The sequence below is a fragment of the Stegodyphus dumicola genome, chromosome 1 (assembly GCF_044657685.1).
Source record: "Stegodyphus dumicola isolate Sdum_Otavi_A_Nest chromosome 1, ASM4465768v1".
NCBI lineage: Eukaryota > Metazoa > Arthropoda > Arachnida > Araneae > Eresidae > Stegodyphus > Stegodyphus dumicola.
This window is the reverse complement of record NC_140768.1, coordinates 240,939,274-240,954,273: the sequence shown is the minus strand read 5'-3', so window position 1 is coordinate 240,954,273 and position 15,000 is coordinate 240,939,274. Positions and strand designations below refer to the sequence as shown.

The window sequence follows — 15,000 nt, the reverse complement described above, 5'->3', positions numbered from 1 at the left end:
GAAAGGCATGCCTTCATGAATGGTTTTGTATGAAAAATTGACTCGTATTTACGTTACACATGGCAAAAAGCACGAAACTCTTCTGTATAGCCAGCCAGATTTTGAACTTAGGTCAAACTACCAGTATTTAGCGATCTTTAACCACTTGGCCCCTGGCGATCAAAATTATTAAATGGTTAGTCTGCTGATTGTAAGAAGAGCAATGTTATTTATTTCTTGTTAATTTTAAAGATTTTTATTGTAAGAAATCGGCATTGCTTTACTTTCAACTTTGTTCTCAATTTTACTTGCCATGTAATTTTAGTTTTACTTGCCCAATATTTTCCTGGTTCTTTCATTTTGGATTGGTGGTGGCTTAATGCTACTGGAATTTTTGCAGAAAACTTTTCCCGATCATATTCAAGAAACAAAAGGTAGAAGCAAAAAAACAAAACCAGGAAACGTGCAGAATTTATTCCCGCTCAAGCAAAGATAGGGCTAAAGTGTGGGTGCCAAAAAACAAAACTGAAGTTTTTTTCAAGTGATTTAACGGACCCCCACAGGCGGTCTAGCGATAAATTCGCAAAATACTTACAATTCAGTCCCGTAACAAGACTGAACTAAAGGAATGCTGTAAATGGACGTGAAGGATAGTCCATTTGTAATTAATTGTACTAAGATTATTGCAAATTAAAATCCTCCATGTCTAATAGTAGCACATTTGTACTATGCTCTGTACAATACATTGTATAATGTATTTGCAACTGAGAGTGCCTAGTAATATGTCAGTAATTGTATTATGTATTGGTAATTGTATTTTGAAAATTATGCATTAATATTGACATTTGTAAAGTCAATTCGAAAATGGACTGGTCCAGAGTTTAAGGGGGAAAAGGACATTCTAAATATGTTCCATGAAGTCAAAATTTTTCGAAATTTAATTTTTTATTCCCCAAAATAAAGAAAAATTTAAGTGATGTATACGTAAAAATGTTTTTAAACTGCGCTGCATTTTAAGTATTTTATAAAGAATTCTCACTGTAGACATGGACTTTTAAAGGCATTTAAATAACTGACACATTATGCTTTCCAGACGTTTCTCGCACATTTTAGCTAACGAATTTATTTTGTTTTTTACTGTAGGAATGGCAAACGGTATGTTATTCTTTCTTGAATGGCAACAGCAGCTGCTTTCAGCTTGGTTTATATTGATCTTATATTTATTTCTTTCATCCCTTAGTGAAATGAGGGGTGCAAGCAAGAAAGAAACGTTCGTCGGTATTCGGAGGCATATTTAAAATTTGGTTTCATACCCGGTCCATTAGGCGGTCAACTTTTGTCTTTTATGCCAATAATGCCTGACCAACGAATCAATAAAATTAGGTCGTCTTGAGGCACATTTGAAGGCGAAACATAATGCTGATATTAATTCAGATTCGAATTATTTTCACACTTTAAGCAAAGTTTTTGAAAAACGAGTAATATTAAAGTCTCTATTTACTGCTCATAATGCAACTGTTAATCGTGCTTTTGAGGCTATTTATCAAATTTCATTACTCATCGCTTAATTTGGCAAAAGCCGTAATATAGGAGAAAATTGAATCAAACCATCAATATCAACATTTAAAATTGTTCTAGAAAATGATGGCAAAGACGTTAAAGCTATGCCACTAAATAACAATACTATTTGCAGAAGAAAGATTAAATGAGGATATTGAAATACAACTTGTTGAAAAGCTGTAAACAAGACAATTTTCGGTGCAAATGGATGAACCAACTTTGAGAGACAGTGAAGCCGTACTTGTAACTTATGTAAGATATATTCATAAAGAGGATTTTGCCGAAGAAATATTCTTCTGTAAATCATTAGAAAGCACCACTACCTACAAATTTATAGTAAGCTAAAAAATATACCAATAAAAATATAATACATCTTGTACTGCAGATGATGCTCCTAATATGATGGTTGAAAAATAAAATAAAGCACGGAATAAGAAAAAGGGTTGCTTAAAATTGATAAAAGATTAGAATCCAGAAATGCTTCTAGTGCATTGTGTTATTCATAGAGAAAACCTGGTAGCTAAAAACAATTCGCCTGTTCTAAATGAAGTACTAAATTCAGTTATAAAGTGCGTCAATGCTATTAACGCTAGGGCCAAATGTGAACGTCTTTTCAAGTGATTTTATGAAGAGCAAAATGAAGACTATATGAGACTTGTACTTCACACTGAAGTAAGAAGGCTATCGAAAGGGAACTGCTTGGAAAGATTTATGGAACTATTTGATACTCTTAGTTATTTTATAGGCGACAAACCTGAAATGAAAAATCCGTTAACGAATCATAACAAGGCAATTGTGGGTTATTTAGCCCATATCTTTGAAAATTAAATATATTAAATAAACAACTTCAAGGAGCAAGTAAAACTTATGTCGATGCAAAAGGAAGATATTTGGTTTCATTATCTTTTGTTGAATTATGTCAGGCATATACTAAGGCGGAGGCTGAATCCCAGCGAATAGGGTGGCTCCATGGGCATTTTAGTGGTTCCTCCATGTATAACGCGTATATGAGCCAATTTCCCCTAAAACTTCTCCACAAAGGCATACTTCCCCTTAGGCAACTAACCCTAAAGTAGTGCTTTGCCATAATCAAATAAACCAAATCAATAAAGTGTTTTGCCTAATAAGTGTTTGGCAAAGTTTGAAAGTGTATTGTCCATATCTTCAATAGTTTTATCTTTTTGCTAAAAACAGTATTTTAAATTCATTGTTCATTTTTTTCATAATTTCTATTTTTCGTTTGTTTGTGAAAGCTAAAAGTTATGAAAAAAATATTGTCTCCTGAAGTATGAACCTTTTCTCATTTTTTATAAGGGCTTTTATAATACGTCATTAAAGAGTTAAAAAATTTCATATTCCAAATTTATTAATATACATGGAAATCAATGCATCAGGCAGGGAAGAAAATGTAGTGTGGCGTATAAATCTTACAGTTAAGTGCTTAGTTGACTGATACATCAAATTTCAAGGTTGAAAAATATAATTAATATTTTATTCCCTGTCTCTAAAAGTTCTTTTAAATTAAGTATTCATGTCAATACTGCAAGAATAAAATATTATTTTGGTACACATACAAACATTCATTTCTGTACCAGTAGAAAATGTTTTTCAGCCCCAAATTCTAAAATTCTAAATTAATCCCTTTAATTTTCAAATTATTAGTGACTGTTTGAAAGGTCCTTAAGTATCTCATATTATTCTATCATCATGGAAACCATAAAAATATAAACAATCTGTAAAATGTGTGATTGAAACACAGTAATCGGTAGTTTCAAGCAATATTAAGTAGTATGGCTATTGTTTTGTTATTGGTATGTTTTGAATAAACATTACATGATTTAATATATGTAAGAGAAGAATGGCAATCTGTTATTAAAAACCAAAAATCAACTTTCAGAATTAATTTTAGAAGCATAGAGAATACTATGGGGAGGGAAAAAATGCGGCTCTAAAAACTGTGGTTGGCGTCGTAACAATCAACAGTTTTATTTTTTTAAAAAACGTTTCAACTTGAAACAGAAATCATGCTCCGAGACTTTTTTTACCACTCAGCAGTTTCCTTTTTCAGTTATACACATAGCAATTTTAAACAGTTTCAAACTGTTCGTCATTTTCGTGACTTATTATCGGCGGCAATACTATTTTTATAACATACAACAGCTATCAGGACACTCAAAAAGACAAATCTAATAGCAGCATGATGATATACATCAAATCTTACTGAATGCTAAAAAAATGCTTAGCTGAAACGTTCACTGAAAAAAATCTAAATATACTTGATGAATGAGTTTGTATTTAATATTTAATGAACTAATTGAATGACTTAGGAATAGCTTCTTTTTCTCTGTATGTTGATCTTAAAGTTGGTTGTATCGGAAAGCTACGTAAGCTGTTATTTCTATATAAAAATTCTGCTAAGGTGGAAGCTTATGTTGCTAAGGTGGCTAACAGTTTTCCATATCGAATTCAATTTTTCCGTAGCACATATTGTCTTGTCTCACATTTTTTACATCTAAGAGTAATAAACATCAGTACGTTCTATATTTCAAATCATTGCATTATTTTTCCACCCGACCGAAAAGCTTTTTATATTATTATACAGAACGCTATGTTCCCTTTCTTTTCCATTTTACTTCCATTAAAACTAGTTAAGAATTATAATGAGAAAAAAATTTTGAAATTTTGAAAAAAAAAAATACTTGGTTTTCTACCTTAAAAAAAGAAATTCCGTGCATTATACGAAAGTTTTAATTTGTATTTCATCTGAACATACCTTCCTAAATATACAGCAACAAATTTTTTATATATATTCAAGCTAAATTACCACATTAATATTAAAACGAAATATCATTTTTAATTTCCTTAAAACATTGCCTTTCTCATCAAAAGCAGTTTTACTACCTTTGCACATCTGATTGCGACTTATGTCAAAGCTACGGTTTTTCAGATTTCTGGAATGATAGTATTACTAATGTTAATTTAAATCATACTATCAATCATACAATAATACAAAATTACTATTACTAATAGTAATTACTAATTCAATTCAAATTAATATTACGAATTCAAATCATACAATAATACAAAATTACTATTACTAATACAAAATTTGTCCACTGTCCAAACGGGATAGTGGTTAATGACGCTGACTGCCGCACCAAAGAAGGCATGAATCTTTGTAAATGTATAGTGCCTATGTGGCTACGCGACACTCTAAATATGCGGCTAGCCGAAAGTCCTCTCGAGAGGTTTATAGTAGGAGAAGAGGGCTGGGAGACCCTCGCATCCATCTCCATCAAAATTGGGGGCAGAACAGAAAAACAAAGTAATATTGTCCCCTGTATGGCGCTTAAGGCTCTTCCCAACAACAGGCGCAATCTCGCTCTCCTTGCCACAATGAATTTCGTGGCCTTTTTCGGATGCTATTGTCAGACAAATGAGATAAGACACAACAACAACAAAATTTGTCCAATCCTAGAATTTTCCATGCTTGCCTTTGAGAAGATCCTTAATCTGATTATTTACGTAAATTTTAGAGCATTTTCAATTAGATGGAGAGCGAAATTGCAGATTTTCAAATATTATTAAATTAATCGATTTGAAACTTGCGAAAATCAACTAAATCACATTAGCCTAGCTCTGCGTAGATTTTGAAGTGCATTTGAAGCAAGAATCTAATTTACGCTTATCAAATGTGCTTCTGTCACATGGCTAAACAAAAGTGCTTTAAGTTAAGGAAATATAATTTACTAATCTTCAATTTAGTTATCCTAAAACCATTAAATAAAATAATTTTATTTTGTTAATTTTCCTACAAAACAAGATTAACTTTGCTGTTCATATTATTAATTCTAAATAAGTATAGGGAAAGATTAAAAATAACTCTAGCAAGGACATAAAATTCTTGAACTTAATGTCGACCAATTAAAAATACCACTTTCGAAAATTCAATTACTTCATCCCATTTCAAAGAAAATAATTAAGTTTACAGAAGAAAAGTGATTAAACTCCATAATGTCTCATAAAACTAATAACTATTGGTGAAGATTATCAAAAATTTTACTTTTCGCAATAAGCAACTGCGTGAAATGTGTTATCCTCTTTAGTAGAATTTATCCTGAAGAAAAAAAGCAAAAATGCTATGAGTTGCGAGGAAAAAAAAATTCTTTGCCGAGCCATTCTAGCAATTCTCGTTGGGAAAAATTGCTGAGATATTTTTCTTTATTTTTTAACGAAAAATTATTTTCGAAGAAAATTAATTTGGATGAGTATTTTTGATCAAGCTTTGGAAGAAAATGTGCAGTCATTAAAAAATTCTCTTTATCAGGAGCAATATAAATTTTTAGCAAGTAAAAACCTAAATTCCTTAAATTCTTTAAATAAAAGGTCCCTCAACTACTTAACAAGTTTCTAATAAATGTGAAGTGTAATTTAAATTATTTCAGATTAATCTTATTGAACTTCGGAGATTTTGAGCACTGAATACGTCAAGTTTTATAAAAATAACACTAATACTAATTAAAGTTTTAAAAATTAGGTGAAATTCAAACTTAAACTGATGCTAGTATATGTATTTCATGAGACTAGACTAAACCGAATTTTTCGATTATGGCAGTATTATCTAAGAGTTTTGGCTATGAACACACCTGGAAAGAGAATCTGGGGTTTACATAAACATTAACCCTAAACAAAAAACTACAGACAAAAACTTTTTTAAATCGTCAGAAATTTCTCCAACGTCTCGAGACGAATTCCAGGTTGGCGAATTTTAAGTGCTCTATTTGGCAAAGACATTACAATTTGAAATACTTAGCAAATTCGAAATTCCTGGTCACCAGGATGCTAGTCTTCAGTATCCATCATACTAAAAAAAAAAAAAAAAAACTTAAGCTCAATTAGGCAGAATTTGACATGGTTCTCGTTTCTTCAAAAAGAAAAAAGATAACTGTATCAGGTTTCCTAGAAATGCAATAAAACTACCGTTAAGCTAGGATTGAATATCCTTTCTTTTGAAAAAGAAGCTGTGTCATATTTCTTAATAAGCTATGTCATTTAACTCAAACTTTTCAATAAAACCAATACCAATTTGAGAACATTTTCGTGGTTTTCCCCATGTGTAACGTGTATACGAGCCAGTTTCCCTTAGACAGTACTCCACGAAGGCATCCCTCCCTTTAGGCAGATAGCCCTCGAGGCTTTGCCAGAATCACACACACAATTTGAGAACTGAAGCTCAATAATTTTAAAGTTTAAACTGCCATCCTTTTGCTTTATATACTTTACCTTCAGTCAAATGCATATCCCGAAATTTTTAGAAGACAAAAGTGAAGAATTGCATCAGTGTTTAATTAAATCCTTGCTAATTTTTAAATGACATTTAATAATTTAGCTTTTTATAATTCAGCTTATTTATTTAGCTTTAAATAATAAAAACTTGTATCTTAAAATTTTTTTTATAAACTATCTGAATAAGATACTAGATATTCTTTCCAGAAAGTATGTGTATGTTTTTTGTATAATATTTTTATTTGCTTGTGAACATCACTAAATAGATCTTAATTATTTTATTTAAGGTTTATTCTATTCAAATTTAGAGTGATTATCCATAACTTAATAAATATTTAAATTTCGGGTTATCCTACTAAACTTGATATTTTGTTAACATTCCTAATGTTAAAGAAATTAAGAAAGAACATACATATGATTCTTTATTTTGATGCTATTTTTCATAGCATAAAAAGCATCAAAATGCGAAGCATCGCCAGAAAAAAAAGGTTATAATCTCGCCAATTATTATAATACCTTGCCAATTATGGGCGTAAATGGCTATCTCGCCAAATGTGTCAATGTGCATCAGGTGTTAATATGGATTTTCCCCAAAAAATGAATATGGTATTCAAAGAAAGTTGTGGGGTCTTTCAAATTTCTACAAAATAAATAAATTAGAAATACCTTACTAATGATACATTGCATAATTTCAATAAAACTGTTTCAAATGATGTTAAATGGGATGAAAGTTAGTTACATTATAAAATTTTGAAATTTGTTTATGATTATGTACAATAATTAACGGATGCATTCAAAATTTTTATATTTGTGATATTGTGTGAAAACATTTTAAAAGCCTTGCCTAGACAGATATGATTATGAAGCTTATATATTTAATTGTGGCGAATTACTTCGAAATTTGATTTTTTTCCCAATCTGGCCTTTTTTTAATCTAAATTTGTATATACGTATATTATTGTTGTAGGGTATGTAAAATTTCTTTTTATTTACTGAATTTACAAGACCTGCTTGGGTATACAAATTATTCGTTTTAATTTCAATTTTAATTTTTGTATATTTTTTTTATTTCAGTTACGTAAGACGGAGAATTTTATGACCATAAGTCATTAATAAAAATTTGATATCTTCATGCAGCCCTAAAATCTGCCCATCTTCCGTCAAAGTTTACTTTATTATTATATTATTTTGTATTTTGTCTTTACAATGTATTAATTTGAAAAGTTGATTTTACAATGCTTTATAATAAAATGTGGTTTTCTCTTATAAAGAGTGAATAAGTATTAATTTTAATAGAATTTCATAAATATGTATGACAGTACTTGACAGTTTCTTCCTGAATTTTAATTAGCAATTTGAATAACTTAACTCATCTTACTAAAAAGCTTTTTTACCATAGTTCTTGAAAAAAAGACTTTCGCATTTATTAATTATTGTTAATTAATCAGAATTTAACTTTTCCCCCTTGAAAAGTCAACTAATTTCTGGTCAATGACGATAATTGCATAAATTGTTGGTTGCGGTTTCACTACCTTTTAATGTTTCTATTTTAAATATGTTCAAGATTACATTTTAAATATGCTTATGAGTTACTTCATTTCAATAGAATTCTAACTACTTTTTACGAAGAAGATAATATATTAAATATTCTACTCGAAAATAAATTATATATATATATATAATACTACTCAATATATTATACTTGAAACATTGCAAATTAATGCATTCGTCAGGAATGTGCAATATCCATCGGTCATTTAGCCGTTTTATCAGCGAAAACGTTACCATCTGAAACACCCAGGGCGACCAATTTCACACTTGTGGGAACAGGGAATCTACATTCACTTTCATGGGGAACATCCCGGGGCCACGAGTATTTCCCCCAAAACACTTCTCAAGAGATCTTTCGACTCACCAGCATTTTGAGTGCTTCCATACCACACAGACATATATACACATATTAGTATCCAAGCCTTCTCTGGGATTCGAACTCGGGCTCAACACCACAGCAGCCAACAGCCCTAACCAGTGTACCGATCAGGCCGGAGTTCCCTAATTTTTCATTTTAATCATTTTATCAGAAGAAGTTTTTCTTAAAATAATTTATATGTCCTACTAGAAACTTAACTATAAATATTATATTAAATAAATGAGAAATTTTTTATGAAGAAAAAATATTGGCTATCTGAATTTCGTTTATAATTTCTTTACAATTAATCCCAAATTTTATTAACTTAGCGCAGCATCATTTTATGATATAGTTCGTAAGAAAGCGAGATCAAATAATATGTATATTTTGTTGAAAACCTTGGAAGTTTTAATTATTCTATAATATTTAATCAGGTTATGTTGCTCTAAAAATGCTGTAATTAATTTTGTTTTCCATATTATCGTGTTGTGATAGTCATTTCAAATTATTAATGTTTCCTTATGTAATGAAAACTCATAAATTTAAATTTGAATACCCAGATACATTTGTGCATATAGTTAAAAGAAAATATTGTTTTAAATGAAATATAATGTAATTTAAATAAAAATGCACTTTGCATGAATATTAGACATTCATAAGACGAGAAATATTTTTGATTCGCAAGTGTAATTTATAAATATCAAAAAAAGGAATGTTCTTACAAATAATAAATTCAAAATGTAAACAAAGCTGAAGCTTGAAAAATCTAATGTGGACAGTAAAATATCATATGTTTACGGATCAATAGGAATTAAACTTTGTATGAATATGATGAAACTGCGAGAAAATCATAACAAAAATACTTCCTGGCGGAGAAGGAGTTAATCTGAGTAAATATAAGAACCTGGAAATGTAAAAACCAGAAAGTACCATATTACAACTAAATATAAAAGTTGTAAATATAAAAGTTACAATATAAAAGTTGTAAATGTTAATGAATTCATTAAAATAAATATTAAACAATGGCATGGTTAACTTATTTCGTCACCGAAGTAGAACTTAAGACATGCAATTACGACACCTACGAAACTTGTGAGATTGAGTTTTCATATTTTACTCAGCTTTCGAAATAACCATACAGTTACCTAGCTTCATGTCGTTTACAGCCTTTTTGTAGTGCAATTTTGATTTTCTAATTTTATATTAGATCAGGGAGACATTATTTTTTTTTAATTATAACTTTCTTTCCCAAATGGAAGGAAATTTTTTGGTTGTTATGTCTTTTTTATATATTTTATTACCACAAAAGGGACATTAATCTCGAATAGGATATTAATCTCAAAACGGCATTTCGCGTCGAAACACTTAAATTCTTTGTATCACTTTTCAGAATATTGCTACCAAATGTTATCGCTCTGTATTATATTTAGTGAAATTTAATAATGAGGAATCTGCATGAATGTATGTACATTTCTCTCATTGTGAAAAAACAACGGTACCTAGAACCATTAAATTTTGTATAATATAGTCTTACACCCGAATAAGACCTACCAGAGGTTCGACATCTCCCCTTAGGCAGATTGCCGTCGAGTCCTTTGCCATTACAAAATAAACCAAACCAAACCAAACCTCTACCCGAACATGGGCACCTGGAGCCCGAATTTTGAATTTCGAATTTCTTTTATTATCCCTTTCATATTAACAAACTATGCTTTCAGAGCAAAGAGTGGCAATACTCTACGGAATAAAACATTTTTATCTCCAATGTAGATTGTCCATAATAAATTCTAAAGATATGCTGCTTTTAAATATTTTGTGATTTTGCAATTAAATCGAATTTTAGATGGCGTGAACGCCAAGAACATGATATTTAATATATAAAGTAAGCACACAAAACATTAATAATAAAAAAGACTAAAAAACGTTTTGTAAAGCCATCTTAGTAAAAATATTGAACATTGATATGATAAACTGAGAAAATACTGAAAAAAAAACAGAATAATGTATGCCAACACTTAACCCTGCATCAGAAATTCTAAACATATGCAGCTTTTAACTTTTTTTAATTTTGCTGTGAAACTATATATGACGTTAGTGAGAAGATAATGATGCTTAATAACAAAACTAAAGACAAAAAAGGGGGTTAGTAGGAGTGGGTATAACAGCAGACTGATAAGACTGAGAGTTTAGGAAGAGCGTGAAAAATCTAAACAAATCCTTTTGTTCGACCGTTAAAATCTGAAATCTTTCACGTTTTTATTTTTTTTTTTTTTTCATATTTTATTCAATTCACTGTCGGACGATCTATAAAGCCATCTCATTTTGAATCGCTTCACCTTTAATCAATCATTTGATTTTTAATCTTCTCACCATCTTATATTTTTTGCTTTATTTCACCTTTCACTCTCAAACTGCACTTCTCTGCGCAATTAACATTGGTATGTTCATGGTCTTTTCTCAATCATTTTCCTATATTAATTAGATAATTTATTTCACATAATGGTATGCTTAGAGACATAAATAAATAAGTAGACCTACATAGGAGTGTATATGAACGCATAATTTCTAATGGGGTGTTTTCAAGCTTTTCAGTCTGGCGACCCATGTGGTTGTAATTGCTCTAAAAAGAATACGGGGCAAAGGGAATCTTCTGTAATAATGAAATAATTGTAAATAAACATATATAAATGTTAATGAATAGTTTATAATTACGAATTAGTTCCCAGTTTTACTTAAATACGATATATGATTCTAAAAAAGTGTTTTCGCGACCGACTAAAAATTATTCACATTCGACTGCGAGGAGTGCGATTGACACTTTAGGAAAAACGAAACCATTATTCTGTGTATGTGTGGTGCGTTTTTTCAATTGAAACACAGTCATAAAAAATTTAATGTGGACACCACATGACTTCCTTGTACGTTATACAGTTTATAAGTTATACAGTTTTTTTGCTGCACTTTATTTAAACTTATTTTCTCAAATTATTCTAACTTAATTAAGCGATCCTCAAGGCAAGTTAAAATGACATCAAAAACTGAAACTTTTGAAAGAAAATATCCTGGCCAGTTTTTATCGTACGGGAGTGTAATTTCTTATAATTTTATTTTTTCATAGGGAGTATAAAACTTTACCAGATATAACTATAGGAAGAGGAAGACCGCATTAAAAGCTAGATTTCGTTATTTGCCGAATTTTGTTTTAGTTTGACATCACCCAAACATGAATATTTTTGTCATTTAAAACATGAATATTTTCATCATTTAAACTTAATTGGAAGTATATGAGTATGACCAACGATTGCGAAAATAAAGGCCTGGTAAGAACTTTAAACCGGGTAAGGGTGCGGGTATATATGTATACTATACATTTGGTACTTCCGGGGGGAGATTGCAATAAAAAGGGAAGGTACGTACGTACATCACGAAAAAATCCCTTTTGAATCCATTTTAAAACCATTATTATAAATCCATGGATTATAAATCCATTTTTGTATGTATATCTTGCAATTCGTATTTTGTAAAAAAGACTGATAGACTGAGAGTTTAGCAAGAGCGTGAAAAATCTGAACAAATCCTTTTGGTTTGTTAAGATTTTTTTGTTAACTGTGATAATTCTGTGCGTACGTAACGGGAAGGGGTTGTTTAGTATCTCCGTTCCCCTCATATTTTTACCCGACCTACAATCTGAAAACAAGAAATAAGAAAATTCTATATTTTTAAAAATTATTTCTTCATAATAAAATGATAAAAAACATACAGTAATAATTAAGAATTACTTACATTTTATAAGGGAAAATATAATAAATTTAAATAATAAATTTATAATAATTTAAATATAATAAATTTTCCAAGCTATTCATATCAGAATACTCACTCAGTATAATGAATTACTGTTATATTAATAAACGTATGTAATCGCATTATATTTCTTATAGCATAAAGTTTTACTATTATTTTATTTCAGAAAGTTTCAATTGCTGAAATATTATATTATATAATATTTTATACAATATATATTATTATTTCATATATTCATATTTATCATATATTATTATTATGTTAAAAAGTAGTTTACTGATTATATTTTCTCATATTTAAGAAACAGGTTTAAGAACTCATATTTAAGAAACAAAATAATATAGTGATTCCATAAAATCCATATATCCATGAAAGTATGTGTTCATTTATTTTTTGTAAGTATGTGTATAGAATGAGTAACGGAGTGCATGTTTTAATGATTTCGATTACGTGAATCAACAGAAAAGTTTTAAAAGTACAAAACAATAAAAACAGCAGTAAAGAAACATTTACTTACAGCACATAATCTTAAGTATCGGATCCTCGTCTTCAAAGCTTCCTAAAATGCACGGCACGATAAAAAATGAAATCAAAATAATAAAGATTGCAGCTTCTTTCTTCATTGTCCATAAGCCCGTACGCATCTTCTTAAATTTTTAAACTTCCACTGCAGTTGGAACTACAGAAAAATAATTCCCATATTACATTTCATCATGCAGCGGCACACATCAGTTTTAATAATGAGACCTTCGTTTACGTCGGTTAAGTTCACTCACTATCTTCCCACACACCGAGATAAAGCAGAGCAGCCACAAATTCGTTTATTTTTCTGCAGATGTGATCGGTCTTACAGACTTCGTTTTCGTATTCGTTATGGATGTGTGTATATTTATTTGTTTAAACGTAACGTCTCTATGCATCAACTGTGACGTGACAAGATGTTGCGTTGGGTTGTGGGTGTTGAATAGCAGGTGAAAGAATACAAGAGGACACTGAAAATGTTTTTATGATCTTTGTATGCTTCGCCGAAATTAAATGTCAGGCTAGTATTGCATCATTGAATGGGCAGAAAGCGGAAAACCTTATCGATGGCTTTCTAAATGCTGTGCGTTATCTGAGCTTAGAATACAAGACGCGCTTGATCAGAAGTGAATTTGACTACAAGCCATTTGTTTACTTAAAGATCCTGCCATAACGAAGAATCTTTTTTCAAAACAATCTTTAGAAACAAAACTATCATTAAATCTTGATCGCTGATAAATATCCGGATTATAAAATAGCTGATCTATTACAGTTTCAAAGCAGTATAGACCTTGAGTCGGAAACGTGTCAGCCTAGAAAATTATCAAAATTTGTTTCTGTCAAAAAAATCTCGTTTCAAGTTTTTTGAAAATGTGTGTATATTTTATTCAAAGATCGAAGTTTTATGCAGTAAATACTCATAGCAAATTTCGAACTTTAAAAGGTAAGCCATATTTATAATTTAAAATTCTCTACGGAATTTTGAATTCATCAACAGTTATCATTTCTTATAAATTTCCACATTATTAAATAATTGTTTTCAAGCCAGTCTAAACAAATAAGAGATTTTACTGTCATTGACATTTACTGAAATTACATTAGGTCTTTATGAGCTAGTATGAGCCAGGGGGGGTTAGAGCTGGGATTCCCAACCCTTTTTGAACAAACGTTTAGGGGGGCAAGTTTATTAAGCTTATGTTTTATTTGTTTGTATTCTTCTCGAGTTTTAATCTTTTATCATTAAATATGTCCTTCTGAACGCAAGCAATGCTTTCTAATACGGATGCCATAATAATACTTTCACAAGAATCGTCTTCTACCGGTTCTTAGTTCATGCGGCATTGTTATCCATTTCTTCAGTGCAGAATCACCGAGCAAATGTGAACTATTTGCTGGACATGATCTAAGCGCTGTTTCATTTCTTTGGTATTAAGATGTTCTTTAGTCAACAGTTTAATTACAAAATGATCCTGACTTCTAAACATTTTAGAAAAACTACTATATTACTTCATTCAATAAGCAGTGAAAAAAGAACGCAGATAATTTCACTTAAAAGTTTGTAGAAAAATTAGGTATTTTGGAAGCAGTAGAAGAGGAAAATGGGCAACGCCTTCGCCGGGAATTGAAACACGGACCTCTGGAATAAGCGTCCAGCATGCAGACCACTTTACCACGAAGGCACGCTAAGACGACGAGAGAAATACTATATAAACTTTCAAATTTATTATTTTAATACTGTCATTATATGTCTGCTAGAGGCATTTATTGCTGAGCGATTGGTTATTTTTCTCGTTTAAGCCGTATTCCATTAACAAAGCTCAAATAAACAAGATCAGTAATTATCTTTTTCAAAAGCTTTGCCCTACAAGTGCTACAAATTTACTAAGTGTTTGCTATAAAATGTTTGATTCGTTTAATTACTGCAGGTTAGATTAAGGAAAATT

The 15,000-nt window shown here is 30.3% G+C and overlaps 1 protein-coding gene across 4 annotated transcripts in view; it reads right to left on the bottom strand.

Moving 5' to 3' along the window:
* LOC118197159 (uncharacterized) overlaps window positions 1-15,000 on the bottom strand; it is a 74,190-nt gene that overhangs the window by 42,824 nt on the left and 16,366 nt on the right. The window contains exon 1 of one of the 4 annotated variants that reach the window (XM_085826804.1): window positions 13,053-13,398. The exons of 2 other annotated variants lie outside the window; for them this stretch is intronic. In XM_085826804.1, coding sequence (XP_085682930.1) covers window positions 13,053-13,179 — 127 coding nt within the window. In that variant the 5' untranslated portion in view covers window positions 13,180-13,398. Of the gene's footprint in view, window positions 1-13,052; window positions 13,399-15,000 lie in introns of those variants that run through there. One more of the 4 variants, XM_035368660.2, reaches the window with a different exon arrangement.